This window comes from Haliotis rufescens, unplaced genomic scaffold (assembly GCF_023055435.1).
Source record: "Haliotis rufescens isolate VD_foot unplaced genomic scaffold, xgHalRufe1.0.p SCAF_2, whole genome shotgun sequence".
NCBI classification, from domain to species: Eukaryota; Metazoa; Mollusca; class Gastropoda; order Lepetellida; family Haliotidae; genus Haliotis; species Haliotis rufescens.
This window is the reverse complement of record NW_025963890.1, coordinates 26,181,514-26,199,822: the sequence shown is the minus strand read 5'-3', so window position 1 is coordinate 26,199,822 and position 18,309 is coordinate 26,181,514. Positions and strand designations below refer to the sequence as shown.

At 42.2% G+C, this 18,309-nt stretch overlaps 1 protein-coding gene across 2 annotated transcripts in view; it reads right to left on the bottom strand.

Moving 5' to 3' along the window:
* The window catches only part of LOC124120534 (ubiquitin carboxyl-terminal hydrolase 24-like), a 229,118-nt gene that overhangs the window by 121,344 nt on the left and 89,465 nt on the right, over positions 1-18,309 (bottom strand). For both annotated transcript variants that reach the window (XM_048399798.1, XM_046483373.2), the window contains exons 29-32: positions 16,639-16,812; positions 10,226-10,419; positions 9,326-9,488; positions 5,772-5,931 (exon numbers count right to left, since the gene is read on the bottom strand). In XM_048399798.1, coding sequence (XP_048255755.1) covers positions 5,772-5,931; positions 9,326-9,488; positions 10,226-10,419; positions 16,639-16,812 — 691 coding nt within the window. The remainder of the gene's footprint in view (positions 1-5,771; positions 5,932-9,325; positions 9,489-10,225; positions 10,420-16,638; positions 16,813-18,309) is intronic.

The window sequence follows — 18,309 nt, the reverse complement described above, 5'->3', positions numbered from 1 at the left end:
GTAATATTGTTTACGTGGTTACCAGAATGGTCAGTCGTGAATGTCTGCGCATCTATTGCGCATCTGCAGCGGTACAGAGAGGTTAACAGCAGGGTGTCGGGGTGTATCAGTTACATGCCAGACCGTAGCGCTGATGGTTTATGATAAACTGTTGGGGAGGGCCGTCCCTCTATTATATGGTCTCTGCTGTAACGTTGAGAGTTCTTAAATGGTTTACTGCAGCTGCAAATTTTTTAACAAGCACCAGTTTATGAAAGCTTTATTATTTTCAACATATTGTTGTTTCTTGATCATGGGGAAAAAGGATTCATAAATGCTATCTGATTTACATGTATTGATTTATTTTATCAATTCCGTAATTATTATAGAAACCTGAGTATTTCACATATTTTATACTTGTCCTGCTGTAACAGTATGCAGTTTGCTTCTTTTATCTTCAATACTCTTAACATGGAGTGAAAAAACATTTCAGATGGTGACCAGACGGAGTTACTTGCCCTTGATATCCCTCTTGTTTCATATTCCATAACTCCCTGCTGCAGCAGGGTTAGTATGTAACATTATAAATGTAATTATCCCACAGCATGTCAGACGGACCTGGAGTCAGTCGCATCATCCTCTCTGAGTAACTGTTGCCAGATTCATTGAACTGATCTAGACTTATTTCAGTCTTTGCCAAGAGGTGTATTCACAAGCTGGTCCCATACCATCAACTCATGAAGTCTGGTCAATGAAAAAGCTCAGCTGATTGTATCACATCCATGTGCTGATATTTTGAGATTTGAAGCCTCCCGTAGTAAACAGAACAATAATGTGTAACTCCTGCCTGAGGCTACAGTCAGAAACCTAACAGGAAACTACGAGGGAACCTCCTGGTACCTTACCCCTAGTGTCAGAGGCTAAAGAACGTAATTGTATACTCACACGCAAAAGAAACGCAAGTGGTTTTAAGCAAATAGGTAACAAACACAGAACCATAAATTGATACGAGTTTTAGCATGTAGTGAAGCCTGATGGTGTTATCAGTAAAAACGCAACATAAAAAACGAATCGCAAAACCCACCATTTCAATGAATATGTGGGTATCATGCACCCATTTCTCGCGAATTTGAAAATGCACGAACTGTCACGAACTGTAGTGGGTATAAAACTGTGGCCGATTCTTGGACCTACCTCGGTCAACAATGCCACGCCTATCTCAAATTCAGAGAAAACAGGCTATCGGACGTTTGGAAGCTGGAGAGTCTGTCCAAGATGCTGCCCATCATTTCAACGTTAACATAACCACAATTTACCATCTCCTGCATCGATACAATGCTACACAGACCACAGATGACCTTCCTCGGAGCGGTCATCCTAGGGTCACCACACCTTGACAAGATCGGCAGATTACCTGTCAACACCAGCGACATCTGTTCCTAACTGCAAGTGAAAGTGCTTGACAGACCATAGGAACACATAATCGACACATTAGCCAGGACACTGTGATCCGACGTCCTTGTTCCAACAACCTCAGATGTCACCGACCAGCACGTCGTCCTGTTCTCCAACCACGGCATCGACAAGCATGACTTCAGTGGGCACAGGGTCATCACAATTGGCGTCATCGTGAGTGGAGGCGTGTCATCTTCTCTGATGAAAGTCGCTTTTGTGTCTCGGAAGATGGAAGAGTCAGAATTTGGCGGCGTCAAGGTGATCGTTTCGCTGACAGAAACGTTGTGGAAAGGGATCCATGGGGTGGACCTAGCGTCATGATATGGGCAGGGATTGGACTTAATGCGAGACTTGGACCCATGTGCTTTCTGAATGTTGGTCAAGGTCGGGGACATGGCGTCACTGCTCCGCAGTATATCGACCAAGCAATCAGACCCCGCGTTGTTCCATTTTTTGCACAACATCAACAACACATTTTCCAGCAGGACAACGCTCGTCCCCATGTTGCCAGAGCTACCATGGCCTTTCTGCAACATCACAACATCCGTGTTCTACCGTGGCCAGCCCTCAGCCCTGATCTGAACCTTGTGGGATGAGGTTCAAAGGCGTCTGCACAATGTGCGCCCAGTCCCCACAACTGCTGATGAACTACGCACAGCTGTTCTGGATGTGTGCAGGAGGATCCCTAGGGCCTTCACAAATCGTCTGATCCACTCAATGTACAGAAGATGTGTGGCAGTGATCAATGCTAATGGTGGTCACACCAGGTATTGACTGACATTTTGGGTATTGCCCCGGAACTGTGTAAGCCCTTAACATTTGAAAAAAACAATTACCTTATTTTCTTGAGTATAGTGCGCACTTTTTTTCGAAAAAACAGCTGTGTAGAAGGGGGTGCGCATTATACACGAATTATGAGTTTGGATGTTTTTTTCCCCCATGGAAAGACATTACCGTGAGCACGAAACACCGGAAATACCATGTCAACAAATCCATATTGAAGTACGCAAAATAATTATGTAATTATACTGTCTGGCTATAAAAAGTGTTCTTTGTATATCTGGACTTATGTTTGTAACTTACTTCATTAATTTTATTCAAAATTCCTTATAATATTGTTATTATTAATTTCGGCGAAATCGTGTGTGAAGTGATCGGAAGATCGCACAACTCACTGTTATTAACAGCAACCACGGTCAGAATACCGCTATTGACGCCTTGAAACAAACTTTAGTTGACAGAGAATGGATACATATATCATAAATGACATACTTTGACTCGTTAAAAGTCATATTTGTTTTTGTTTGACGATTCTATGTCAACATGAAATTCTCGCGATCACGTGATCACGTGCGCGTGAGCCTTAACGGTGACTGGTCAGACATGTTCCATGTAAAAAATAATACCTGGGAATAGCGATCAGCTGCTTCACTTAGGGTTATTATTATTTTAAATATGTTTAGTAAAGGCTGCATATAATTAAGAAAATAACGGAATATATTATTCCTGATAAATAAAATAGTTTCAGATACAATTGTTGCCGATCCTTGCATTAAAAATCCTATAAAGTTATATCATTGGGTGTGTCTTGACCGAATTACCGGTTGATTCCAAGAAAACGTGTGTACAGCTGATTGCTGTTTCCAGCTTAGTTTACGAGAAAATATAAAACAATGCCTAGCAGAACAATAAATACTATTTAAACGGTAAATAAACATGTATTCGAATTTGTACTGACGAAGTTTCTCAGCACCCGTTCGTTTGCCGGACTTCGCTGAAAGGGTACGGTGTAATTTTTTTCTGCGCATAATATTCAAATTTCTTTTTTTTTTAAATATTGAACCCGCTAGAGGGGGGTGCGCATTATACATGGGAGTGCACTATACTCAAGAAAATACGGTATGTCATCTGCCTTTTAATCCATTAAACTGTCTTCAGTCAAATTTTTGTCAATCTTGCCCTATTAGTATTTCTTGTCTTTACTGTTGAAAATAAATATCATGTATACTGCATACTCGACTTGCGTTTCTTTTGCGTGTGAGTATATATATAGTACACTGTTGGTCAAGGCTGATCTGACATTGACATAGGATCCACTACCACCAGCCAACTTCTGGATAGGCATGAAGCAGGATTTATGTCATTTCCTGAGGTTGGAAATTAATAAAGACGAATGACATACTCCACTGTTAAATCTCACATGTAATACTTGGATGAAGGTGGAATCTGTCTGTTGAAACCAATCTCACAGCAATAAGTGTAGAGGCGAGTTTGTGAGGACAAGGTGATGGCAATCCAACATGCTGAAAAGCCTCCAATATTGTCCCCCACAACCATAAGGAAAGAGTATTACCTGTCATACCAGTACAGGAAATACTAGTGACAGTTCATCACGCTGTTGGCATAAAGGCCATGTCATCTGCAGATATTGTTTAACTACCCAGACTGGACACAAGGAAATATCCCAAAATGAAGGATAAGGGAGAGAAGGTAAAAGTATTAGAAGCATGACCATTCATGATTCCAAGGGATGAAATCCCACCTCAGGTCTAGGTGTACTTCATCTGCATTGCCTCTGTCATGGGTGCCTTGAGTGACATCAAAAGTCTGGATTTCAACAATCCTTGCTGCCTTTGCTGGAGCTATCAGAAAGTCAGTTTTCAGTTTGGAGTTAAAAATCAATGACTTCAGGTGCCTATAAGGTCAAGTGTCATCAAACACTGAGATCCCTCCATGGGTCTCGTTCCACAAAGCGATCGTAGCGCTAAGATGATTGTAACTGCCATACTTTAACATAGACTTTCGACAGTCGTAGCTCAGCGATCGCTTTGTGGAATGGGGCCCAGGCCAGTGGTCAAAATCTGTTGTTTCATTGACCCTCTTGTTGGAAACCTTTAATGATAGCCGAAATCTCTGGTGCCTTGCTCATCATGTAAGGCCTTGAAGCAGCTGGAAGTGTTGACTGCTTGTACATTGTGTCATATGTGAGCAATCTTAATCGCAGTAGAAACTGTTGCAAATACATTTGTAGTAATTATCTGCGGATAGCACAAGAATGGGTGATTTTTTTACATAAGTTTAGATGATTATCTTTTGAGTTGCAAGTTTTGAATGCATCATCCAACAATTTCAGCAGTCTGAGTATCATAAATACCACCCTTTCCTCATGCTCTTTCAGGTCGAAAGTACAAGTACTCATTTTCTTTTGGAACCATATGCATGAAGCATGGGATCTTATGTAAAAACAGCAGCTACCTGGAGGAGACATCTTGTGGGGGCGACTAAACCAGAGTCCTTGTCTTCCAATAACTGAGTGAGTGAGTTGGATTTCAGGCCGCTTGGAACAGTATTTCAGTTATTTCCTGATTCCAAATGTGAATACACATTAGCAGTTGAAGGTGTAGGCGCTATACAAGAGCTCTTACAGATGTGAATACATGTAACCCCATTATGACCCCTCCCTCTCCCTAGTGATCAATGAATAAATATCAAATTTATAATATTTCTGTGAGCATTTTTAGTGACATCAAAGCTAGGATCATACATCACACAAAGTTTCACCTCATAAGGCCTTGCTGGGACAGACAATATGCCATGACAAAATCTCACTGACTTTCCATCAGGTGAGCTAAAATATGAAGGTTGTCAGTCACACGAATCTGTCAAAAAACTTTCACAATCTTACAAATGTTTCCTTAGCTTTGAAATTTACACTTTTCTCTTGGTCATCAAGGACCCTTATTAGCATATGTGTGAAGGGAAAGCTGCCCTTTTATATGACAGTCATTTGAGAAAATGATCTTTCTTGGAATGTCTTCTGTTCAAAGCAGATGAATTAATGACTGGGTTAGATAATAAGGTGTATGGATCAGAAGAAACAAGACATATGACTACTAGGGATGAGTAGTGGAGGTATAAAGTGTATCACAAAATTTTGCAATGCAGAAGGACGTATTGCGATACGTATCACGATATATTGGATAATTCTAAATTATTAATTCAGAAGCAGCCTGATACATTAAGGTATGAACTGATGTTCACATATGGAACAAAACAAGATGCTGGTACAACATAATGTTCACTCAGTCAAGGAATACACAGCCATCTTGGGAACCAGGATGCTCGCTCTAGGGCAGCAAAGGCAGTTGGCAAGTATAAAACATTAAACACATGATAAAAATCCCAATCTGAAATCATACTATATAATAAACATGAAAAAGTGATATTGTGATACGTATCGTGGAAAGAATGCACCTCAATGTACCGGCAATACCTCACACCTTCAATGACTACTGAAAGCAAAATGAGGAAAGTGTTGTACAACAAGCAATATGTACCTGTGCTACTTTGTCGACTCCTGTGTCCACAGCTATAGCTCTCTCTGCTCTCTCGGATGGGATGGTTGTAACTGAGTAGATGCAGTCTTCCCGCTGCTGCTGCCCATGTGACTTTCATAAAGCAGGACACTGTGTCAGTGAACTCCTGACTTCCTACAGTCTGCAACAATATACACATGGTAGACAAATATAGTTCAACCATGTTCTGTACCTCATCCGCAACATTATAGATAAAATAGTGCCACAGCACTGTAGCTCACCTGGATATGTAGTCCACAGTTATGTCAACAAAGACAGCCACTAAATTCAAATATTTCCTGCACATATACTAAGGACTAAAAATGAACATACATACAATCAAGTTTCAGTTTCATTGGTCCAGTGATTTCTAAGAAGATTGTTTTTACAGTGCAAAGAAGAGAGAGCATTTCTGGAAATTGTCAAAGGTGAAATAGAGGTCAAAATTCCAAAAATTCACTAAAAACCGACCATATATGTTATGACCCAAAAACTAACAACACAAAACTAAAAATATATATTTTATTTGCTGTGGATTTAAAGTCTTGATCAATTTGGTGTGTCTTCATTGCTGGGAATAGGAATGTCACGTTTCAGCTTCACATCTTACCGAGGCAAGGCTACAAAAATGACTACAAAAGCCCAGTTTCCACCCTTGCCATTCATTGGAGGTTGACGGAATGGTCGTGGGAAGAATTTTAAAATCAACACTGTATCTAGTAGCTATGTGTGCTATGTCCGCCACCTCCAAAGCATGGATGGGGACAACGTCCTTCCTCAACCAAGGAACCTTTAACGCTGACCATATAGATAATATTGCAAATTCTTTGTCCAATGCCGAGATATGATCCTTCAGCATTAGGTCCAGCGGAATGGGGGTAGGCTTGGACCAACAGTGTCTCGTTTATCCACGCCCAAGCCAATGTTTCCTGGAGATGGACTGCATCATCTGCAACCAGGAGGGATCCATATGGGGAGCCTGGATGAGCTGGTTTGGCTCCAGCTGGAAGAGTGGTTCCGAATCCCAGAGGTGATGTGAGCACCGGTGAGGCCATGTAGCTGCTTAAGAGCACTGGCCCCGGTGCTGAAAACAGGTGGTAGCTTGTGGAAAGGCAGATCTCTGGGTCGTGGGTGCCAAGGGTGGCACCATCGCCGGGGTAGTCATAGAATCCCAGAGGTCGCTGAGAGTGATGGCAGTGGCGTGTAGCTGCTCAAGAGCGAAGGTCAGAATCCCAGAGGCACCACAGGTGCCCTTTGTAGCTATTCAGGAGCGCTGGCGCCGGCGCTGGTAACAGGTGGTACGTTTGCGAGAAGGCAAATCTCTTGGTCGTTGGCACCAAGAGTGTTGCCAGCGCCTGGGCGGTCATAGACGTGTAGATAGGCGTAGTTGGCGGTGTCTGCAGTACTGTCGTCTCTGGACACTGGCGAGGTGTTTGTCAACGTAGATAGAAGAGATGCAGGGTAGGCCGATCTCAGTGGGGTAGACATTGGTAGGGAACAAGATGGAGTAGCCGTGGCTAGTGGAGATGTAGCAGTCTCAGAGGAGTATGACATCTTCTATTTAGCTTGTCTACAAGCTTGCTGCGAACGGCGCATCAGAGACCCTCAAACAGACTATAACATTAGCTCAAATGACTTTCACTCAGTTGAGCTAAAAGTAGAATTCTTAGAACTCTAGGTATGTTCATAGGAATCTGTAAAACTGGACACTGATTTATCCAGATCTCTGTCAATACCAGACCAAATTTACCCTCCCAAACTTCCACAATCATTCAGCATAAAGTATAATTTTGAGTCTGGATTTGGGGCTAAAATTGGGAGAAAAGTCCAACATATCATGTAATTGATGCTCAATATTAGGATGAGCGTATCACATATCTCTTTTGCATGTCCAGTAAACTGTCCTCAACAATAGGCTGCCACAAACTATGATGTATTGCCTAAATAACATCATTCTAACTTGTACAAAAGCACTTGGGACATTTGCAACCTTCACAGACTGACCTGACCTGTATCATTTGAATGGGTCTTATTTCGGAGATAGATACTGTGGTTTCAATGTAGAGCTAGGTTACCTGTAGATGTAAAGACACAAAATTGAATGCGGGACAGAACACAGTATATGAACATATGAAAAGTTCTAAAGGCCATGTGGTTTTAGAGGAGAAGAAAATGAGCGACCTTAAGCGACCTTAACAATGAACAGTGAATGGACCAAAACCATTATGGTGTCATCATCTGTGTGCACATGCATGGCAGATATCAGCTCACCTTCATCAGGCTGAACTAACAGTGTAACATTGAGATGACATACCATGACCAAAGTGTAAACAAAAGAAAGTATTCAATATACCAGCCGCCCACACAATCACAAAACAAAGTCATGTATCTCATTGTACCAAAAAGTGTTAATCCTTAATCCTAAAGTCTGTGAGTAACAAAACCAAAAGAATGCCTCTTTTGTTTAAATGCTTCCTTTCACTAATTATAAACCTCATCACTTTTATTACGTTCAGTTTCACTGTTCACACATCCTGTCACTTCAATCTGTGCTAGGTTTCACTAATTATAAACCTCATCACTTTTACATCCCGGTTTCACTGTTCACACATCCACTCACATCTGTGCTAGGTTTCACTAATTATAAACCTCATCACTTTTACGTCAGGTTTCACTGTTCACACATCCACTCACATCTGTGCTAGGTTTCACTAATTATAAACCTCATCACTTTTACGTCAGGTTTCACTGTTCACACATCCACTCACATCTGTGCTAGGTTTCACTAATTATAAACCTCATCACTTTTACGTCAGGATTCACTGTTCACACATCCACTCACATCTGTGCTAGGTTTCACTAATTATAAACCTCATCACTTTTACGTCAGGATTCACTGTTCATACATCCACTCACATCTGTGCTAGGTTTCACTAATTATAAACCTCATCACTTTTACGTCAGGTTTCACTGTTAACACATCCACTCACATCTGTGCTAGGTTTCACTAATTATAAACCTCATCACTTTTACATCCCGGTTTCACTGTTCACACATCCACTCACATCTGTGCTAGGTTTCACTAATTATAAACCTCATCACTTTTATGTCAGGATTCACTGTTTATACATCCACTCACATCTGTGCTAGGTTTCACTAATTATAAACCTCATCACTTTTACGTCAGGTTTCACTATTCACACATGCTGTCACTTCAATCTGTTCTAGGTTTCACTAATTATAAACCTCATCACTTTTACGTCAGGTTTCACTGTTCACACATCCACTCACATCTGTGCTAGGTTTCACTAATTATAAACCTCATCACTCTTACGTCAGGATTCACTTTTCATATATCGCATAATATAAGTACAGCTTTCTTTGTTTATAAACCTCACTCACTGCTTCTGTACTAGGTTTCATTTTCTACAAAATCACCAAAATTAATGTTTTAAGACGTCTTGCACGGACTGTGTCTATTTTAATCCCCAGCAGCACAGCGAATGTGGGGAGGGTAAAACAGAGAGACAAACTACCTTGATTGCATGACTGCCCATGGAAACTGTAGATCGGACAGAATGTGTAGATCCGTGAGCAGGAGAGGCAGTAGCAAGCGCCGTAGCCCCCTGGGATGGAGTAGCTTCATCTTCTAGGGGTCCTCCAGGGTCCCCTATTACTGTCTCCCCACACAACAAGTACCTGGCCATCAACAAACAGCAACATCAATATACAGACCCTTAAAAACCACAGTATGTTGTTTGTTTGTTGTTTGACGCTGCACTGAGCAATCCTTCAGCTATATGACAGCGGTCTGTAAATATACATGATGGGCGTCGATCTGCTCAATTGGGCTACAATAACATGCATCAGTGATGTCACCCAGCCCGACCATGCCATCCAATGAGTCATCTTTTACAACAAGCATGGGTTGCTGAAGACCTATTCTAACCCGGATCTTCACAGCAGGCCACAGTATGTGTTGCTATCTGGGTGGAATATTACGTTATTACATGAACGTGGCTACATGAAGGAAGTGAGTGAGTTGGGTTTAAAGATGCTTTGAACATCATCCAGTTATACCTCAGCGTGTTAACTTAATGTGGGAGGAAAACCCGAAGTGATGCAGCTCCCCTACATTTACCATTTTGGTGAAACCCACAAGCAAAATAATCAGGATGAATTTGGAATTTGAACCCACAATCCTAGGTTTCCAGTTACATATGGCACAAAAAAGGGACGTAACTCTGCCCAGTGACATGTGGTGCCTTAGACTACTGAGCCACCCATGCCCCTTCAATGTTAGGAATAAATATGAGTTCCAAAACAGTGTGGATAATACATGGATAGACAACAGGCAACATACACCTAATCATTAACTAGAACACTCAACACTGCCTCCTAGTCTTTCAATGTGTTTGCTGTGACAATTGACTGACCTTGCCAGCTGAAGGCAAACAGAATAGCAGCCCTGTCTGATCTCATAGTTGATATCTGAAGGAAGAGACTCAGGCTGCAGGACGTTCACCACCAGTGACAGGCCACCTGCAGCCAGGAAGTCATCACAGAAGGTTTGAGAGCTGAGTCGGGTACCAATATCATCACCAGTTGGCATCAGCTTCCCGCTCACAACCTACAACAAAAACAGTATTCTTGCTAGATTATTGTAACACTAACACACACATGAAACAACATCGCTATACCCACATCAAACAATATCACTATACCTACATCAAACAATATCACTATACCTACATCAAACAATATCACTATACCTACATCAAACAATATCACTATACCTATATCAAACAATATCACTATACCTACATCAAACAATATCGCTATACCTATATCAAACAATATCACTTTACCTACGTCAAACAATATCAATATACCTACGTCAAACAATATCAATATATCTATATCAAACCATATCACTGTACCTATAACAAACAATATCACTATACCTTTCACATCCAAAGCATGAAGAAGTTATCAAAAACGTTTACCATAATGTATCAAATCTAGTGCTGCTGTGAATATGTTCTGAACAGTTCATAATGTCAACAAAGATAGACACTAAACATGAGATGTTGTCAGCAATGATATTCAATATCAATATCAATTTCTGCATAAATACTGACGACTAACGGACTGAAAATATGAAACAATCAACTAAATTTCACGAATAATTGTAATCTACAACAATTAATGTAAGGTGTAATACTGTATAATAAAAAACACAATGGTCCAAACAGCTTTACACAGAGTTGGAGCATTATAACCCCCTTCTGATGATATTAATTAACCTATCCATGCCAGGGCAGTGTTAACCACGGCGTAAACATGCAGGGAAGCTAACTCTCAAGCTGTCCAACAAATTTATATGGCACCAGGCTGAAGGTGAGACTCTTCTTCAATGTATCTAATTCAGGAGCCCACAGTTAGATATACAAGAGGACAAATTTATCAATAACCCCTGTAATGGTAAATGGTTGTCAAAATAAATATATGAAACATATTTGTTCAAGAAATATTACAAACAATCAAAACTAGAAAGTGTTTTTACTCGTAAAAACATATGTCTCCCCCCACTCCCCTAACCCCCATTCATTCGTTTACTTCACGTTAAACCCCATCTCTTCATTCCCACCCTCCATTACTAAATAACAGAGACAAAAATAGAACTCCTAGAAATTTCAAACAACTAATGGGCACCACTTCAGCGTCTAATCAACACCACTAATCCCTCAATCATTTACCCACCTGACAATGTAGTCATCTAAGTAGCACAGTTTTCTTGTTACTGAAGTATTTGTAGAAAATCCACTTAAAGTACTAATAGAGTTTGGACACAAATATATTAATATCCCCAACATATCAGAAATGATGTAGCAATGTTATATGGCACAAAGGAAAGTCTCTGTGATGTAATTGCCCGTGTATCTGACTCTGCAGGTCTTCTACACAATGACATATGTGATGTCATGGAAACTGTAATAGCAAGGCACCACACCAGCTCTCTGATGTGAAAGATCCTTGACATAAATATGGTCAATAACAGTTTCTTTCCTGGTAGTGGACACTTCAATCAGCTGCGTGAAGGGTTCTTGCAGAAGAGGTTGCGCTTTGTTTGTATTGAGGTCAATGTTGAAATCTCCCAGAAGAACTGTACTGTTAGTCGGAGATAGGTCCAACATTCTGTTCAACTCTTGTCTGAAGTAGGGAATGGGAAGTGTTGGTGGTCTGTACACAGAGAAAACAGAAATTGATGAACACTGCAACTGGATGCCAAGGCATTCCAGTCCTACACATGAAGTGTCAATGACTTTGTAGGAAAGATCCTGATGGATGAACATAGCTACTCCACACCTTTCCTCTCGTTTTCAATGAGTCTGGTACACTAGAGGCTGAGTTGTACTGATTTCCCCTGCTACATGTCAGAACATTGTGGGTAGGCAGTGGGTTAGTAAATGACTGATTTGGAAGAAGCCATGTTTCTTGAAGGGCTATGATGTCTGCAGCTGGCAGAAATCTATTTGCTGTGAAATCTTTCAAGTGAGGGAGAAATCCTTCAGTGTTGTGGCCCACAAGCACCAGGGAATTTGCATAATCAGGAATGTTTGGTGGTACTAGGTTATTCCATCTTGGCAAACTTGTAGCAAGCGGCATTTCTGAAATGGCATTTTCTACCCTGCTGTCTGCATAGATTCCACTTGGTTTATAATAGTCCTTAATGAGGAACAAGCCATTGAGTGATGTCACTCTACTTAGCGCAACATAAGCTGTCCCTGCTTTAAATATTCTGTCTAATGAAACAACAGCCTTGTCTGTGGTCATTCCCTGCACTTTGTGCACAGTCACCGCCCATGCCAATTTAAGTGGAATTTGGTGACGGGTAACTTTAATTGGCTTGTGCTGAATAGGTTCTTTTTCAGGTTTGATGACCGTGGAACATGGGTCAATTCTTGGTGGAGGTGGATGAGATTTCCTTGCGTTGCGTCCAACTTGGTCATCATCAAACTTGACACACACAGCTGTAGGCAAGCCAAGTGGGCTGTTTCCTGCAATGATGGATGTTACTGTTCCAAGAACACCATTTGAAAGGCCATCTGGTACGTCAACATTTGAGCACAAGAGGACACGTGCACCAATGCAGAGAGTTACACGAGGTGGAAGTTTGGCGTTGTCAGTTTCCATTGGATTTGTGCTTTTGTAGGACTTGTTTGAGGTAGCTGAGAAACAAATATCAGCTGCAGTGATTGTTACCAATGGAGTGCTTTCAGCTCGTTCAACAAGCAGTGCTTCATTGTGATATTAAACGGTTTCTGAGTTATGGTCAGGAAACAAAGCTTACCCCCATTCAGAGCCTATGTTCAACTTATCTCCATGGAAACGAGAAAAAATAAAAATGTCAAAAATCCCTAAATAGCAAAAGGCACCACTTCAGTGCTGGGTTAATGTGTATACAAAGTTTCGCGAAAAAATATTAAACGGTTTCCGAGTTATGGTCCGGAAACCAAGCTTACCCCCATTCAGAGTCTATGTTCAAGTTATCTCCATGGAAACGAGAAAAAATAAAAATGTCAACAACAAAAAAATCTCTAAATAGCAAAAGGCACCACTTCAGTGCTGGGTTAATGTGTATACAAAGTTTCGCGAAAAAATATTAAACGGTTTCTGAGTTATGGTCCGGAAACGGTGGGAACGCCGACGCTGACGGGAACCGTGCCAAAAACAATATGTCTCCCTCCATTCTGGGGGAGACATAATGCACCAGTTCATAATTAGACCTATCTATGTGCCGTATGGTTTTCAAGATCTGCTCTGGAAACAAGCACTATCCTAATTTGCAGTCTAAGTCAAAGTTGATGCAAAAAAAAACATACTAATAAAAAGTCACCACTTCACATAGACCTATGTATTGTACGGTTTCAATATCTGCTCTGGAAACAAGCACTACTGCCAATCCCAGCCCTCGTCAAAGTTGTTGCCACACTAACTCCAATTTTGTTATTTTTTTTAAATCCCAACTATCAAAAGGCACCAGTTCACCACTAGACCTAGCAATGTGCCAGGTTTGGAGAAAAAATACTGTCCCTTTTTCTGCTATAGAAACTATATTTTGCACAGACGGAGGGTTGGACATTGTCCATCTTAACAACCACTACAAATTGCGTTGGGGGGATAAAAATAGTACCACATACCACAGCACTGTAGTTTGAGGGGATGGATAGGCAGGCTGTCATTTCCTATTGTGTCAGGATAAGTATATAAAATAAGGGGAATACTGTGACTCCCTATATCCTATTATCCCTCCACAACAGTATGCAATTATTCCAAAGTAGGACGGTGGGTAGGATAAACTGCATATCCCCATTTGCGATTGGTACTAGACTGCCACTTAGCCTTCAACCCATGGGTCTGTTCAACTTCACTTGTCCCATAATACATCATCACCCTGCCTGATTACAGGTAAGGCTGGGTCTGAAATTATGTTGCAACTGGAGGTACGCGAAAGATCTGGAACTGCATTTACCCTCACGATACACAGTACCCTCGGTACGGAGGTTAATGCAATCATTCCGTAGAAAGAAAGAACAAACATGCAGGTGTACCAGTATGGGCCTTAAAATTGCAGGCGCACCATTTCAATTCAGCAGCGGTGATGGGGAGGAGCGATGAATACAGATCTCGGACGTGTTTGTGACGGGAGTAGTTTGTGTGAAGTGCCATTGTGGACACCAAAACCCGAATTCAGATGGGAAGCTCTAGGCAGACCCAAACCAGCACGGTGTAAGCTTGAAGAATGGTGGACAGTAACCAGAATGACAGGGTATTCTTGGAGATATTCCAATGACCTTTGTAACTGAGTATTTTGCGTGAAGTGCCATTGTGGACACCAACACCAGAATTTAGATGGGAAGCTTTAGGCAGAACCAAACCAGCATGGTGTAAGCTTGAACAATGGTGGACCGTAACCAGAATGACAGGGTATTCTTGGAGATATTCCAATGACTTTCCTCAGTGGTCAGGAAGAAAGTTTTAGCATCGTCTGCACCAAGAGGAGGTGCTGAAGTTGAAAATGAAATCCCATGCAATTTAAAGTGGAAAGATGTGACCTTATCCAAAGCCTGCTGCAACAGCGCAGGAATAGTTGACCAAATTATAAGCAGGGACCGTGTAAGATGGTGCAGTATTCTTTGGATCGAAAGAGCAGTTCGCAGAAGCTGGGGGGGCAGGTTCCTCTAGTTTAAGGATTCATGATCCCTTGAGGTATAGAGTGGCTGCTTCCCAGCCTTAGAGGTAGCAACAAGAGGAGGCCCTTGGCGAAGATCACAGTTGCTGAACAGGAATGCCTGATGAGCCGTGACGGGTGACGAATGAAGTAGGGGGGGTACCCCGAGGAGATGAGAGTCATAGTACCTGTGCCTGGGTATACGGTGTCTGGTGAGGCGTGTGGAGAAACGCTTGCACCTGTGCCATATGAGGATGCGCCGGGAGAGGAGCTGTAAAGTGTGCGGTGCCTGGCTAGGCGCATGGAGATACATTTGACGCAGCGCCAGCGCCTCAAGAGACCACAGGAGGCTCCAGATCGACTGACATGATAGGATGTGAGGAGGCACTTGCCAATAGGCATCAGTAGTAGACAACAGGAGGTGAGGTGATCCAAAGAGAGAGTGAGTGAGTGAGTAGGGTTTTACGCCGCTTTCAGCAATATTCCAGCAATATCACGGATATATTCAATTCAAATGACACACAAATGTAGACTGGGAGCAAACACGTCCATTCACTGCAGGCGATAACGGAAAAAGTGATGAGTAGTATGGGAGCATGGTGGGAGCAAGGATGTCGGAGGGTGTGTCCCGGGGATTGTTGTGATCCCTCTCTATTGTGCTCTTCGATAAAGCGCTACCTCGGTTACTACGCACGGTAACGCATGGCTCCCAAAATTTATGTACACTTTTTATACTGAGAGTTTTACACATGATTGTATTGTTGTTCGTTGTTCATTTGCACATAATGCTTCTCATTGCATAATCAACCGTTTATCGCTGAATGGAGTTCTAATAATCTGTTTGAAAACATCACGGCAAGTCACGGAAATACGATTGTTCTGCTAGTTAACTTTTCACACTATACATCCTTTGATCTTAGAAGCGCATGCATGCAATAAAAGAGAACCACAAGCAAAGTTCATATTCTTAATTAGCGGGCAATCCAATTTGAGGCGACACTGTCAACTCACATCTAGTTGCTGTCACAACACGACGGTCATTCCTTCTGATTCGGATCAAGTAACCGTATCAAACCAATTAATCTGGCTTGAATGTGTATCTATATTTGTATGAATGTGTATGAATGCGCACATGTAATAATTTCTAGTGCTTGTCAAAACTCTTGTTTTCCGTATTTTAAGCAACATGACCAATCAATGCCACTGAAACACTCTGTACTTGCGTAATGAATTGAGATTGGCTCTTCACTCATAGCGTCTGTTACTACCATTATTGATCGATATTTTCATGTAAGTAGAATACTTTCACATTGAATGTGACAGTTAAGGCTTGTAAATAATAACAAACGGCGAAAACATAATGGATATATTTTTTACACTATGAACCGTAAACAACTTGTATCATTGCAATGTGCGAGACGAGGCGAAGATCGTGAGATTGGCCGAGCGCGCTCCCCCGCCTCCGCCTGGGTTAAACGGCTCATCGTCTATAACGCCCACCAATTATTTGGACCCCATTGGTAGCGTTGTAGCGAGGGACCACTGTATAATCAAAGCAAGAAGGAATATTGCATACTGTTGTGGGGGGATAAAATATTAAAAACAGGAACTTACTTCAAGATTGTAAAGTACTCGAAATGCTGACATCTCTGGTCCGGTTACATCAAAAAGTGATTTCAGCACTTCCTTGGGTGCAGGCCGTGTACTGTTGGCAGCTGGGTTAGGTGATTTCCTGGGACTAGATTTCCCAGAAGATACATCATCACTGGATGAGGATGGCTTCAAACTCTATAAATACCACATGACAAATTTTGCAAAGACTATGATTAGAAAATACAAATTCTAACACAGCTTCATAAGAACTAGGCTTTTACATTAAGTGGCTGGTGACCTGGCCTTGTATAGTGGAGAGCTTTGACACTGTTAGATGTGACATCATTTTTTCACTATAACACAAACATGTGTACAAGCTATGACTGACTTTCTGAATGATGCGTCTATGCATCTACCTTCTGACTGATTGGAGTCAAGGCCTTCAGCAACTGATGTACCTACCTTCTGACTGATGGGAGTCTAGGCCTTCAGCAACTGATGCACCTACCTTCTGACTGATGGGAGTCAAGGCCTTCAGCAACTGATGTACCTACCTTCTGACTGATGGGAGTCTAGGCCTTCAGCAACTGATGCACCTACCTTCTGACTGATGGAATCTAGGCCTTCAGCAACTGATGTACCTACCTTCTGACTGATGGGAATCTAGGCCTTCAGCAACTGATGTACCTACCTTCTGACTGATGGGAGTCAAGGCCTTCAGCAACTGATGTACCTACCTTCTGACTGATGGGAGTCCAGGCCTTCAGCAACTGATGCACCTACCTTCTGACTGATGGGAGTCTAGGCCTTCAGCAACTGATGTACCTACCTTCTGACTGATGGGAGTCCAGACCTTCAGCAACTGATGTACCTACCTTCTGACTGATGGAAGTCCAGACAATCAGCAACTGATGCACCTACCTTCTGACTGATGGGAGTCTAGGCCTTCAGCAACTGATGTACCTACCTTCTGACTGATGGGAGTCTAGGCCTTCAGCAACTGATGCACCTACCTTCTGACTGATGGGAGTCCAGAAAATCAACAACTGATGCACCTACCTTCTGACTGATGGGAGTCTAGGCCTTCAGCAACTGATGCACCCACCTTCTGACTTATGGGAGTCTAGGCCTTCAGCAACTGATGCACCCACCTTCTGACTGATGGGAGTCCAGACAATCAGCAACTGATGTACCTACCTTCTGACTGATGGAATCTAGGCCTTCAGCAACTGATGTACCTACCTTCTGACTGATGGGAATCTAGGCCTTCAGCAACTGATGTACCTACCTTCTGACTGATGGGAGTCAAGGCCTTCAGCAACTGATGTACCTACCTTCTGACTGATGGGAGTCCAGGCCTTCAGCAACTGATGCACCTACCTTCTGACTGATGGGAGTCTAGGCCTTCAGCAACTGATGTACCTACCTTCTGACTGATGGGAGTCCAGACCTTCAGCAACTGATGTACCTACCTTCTGACTGATGGAAGTCCAGACAATCAGCAACTGATGCACCTACCTTCTGACTGATGGGAGTCTAGGCCTTCAGCAACTGATGTACCTACCTTCTGACTGATGGGAGTCTAGGCCTTCAGCAACTGATGCACCTACCTTCTGACTGATGGGAGTCCAGAAAATCAACAACTGATGCACCTACCTTCTGACTGATGGGAGTCTAGGCCTTCAGCAACTG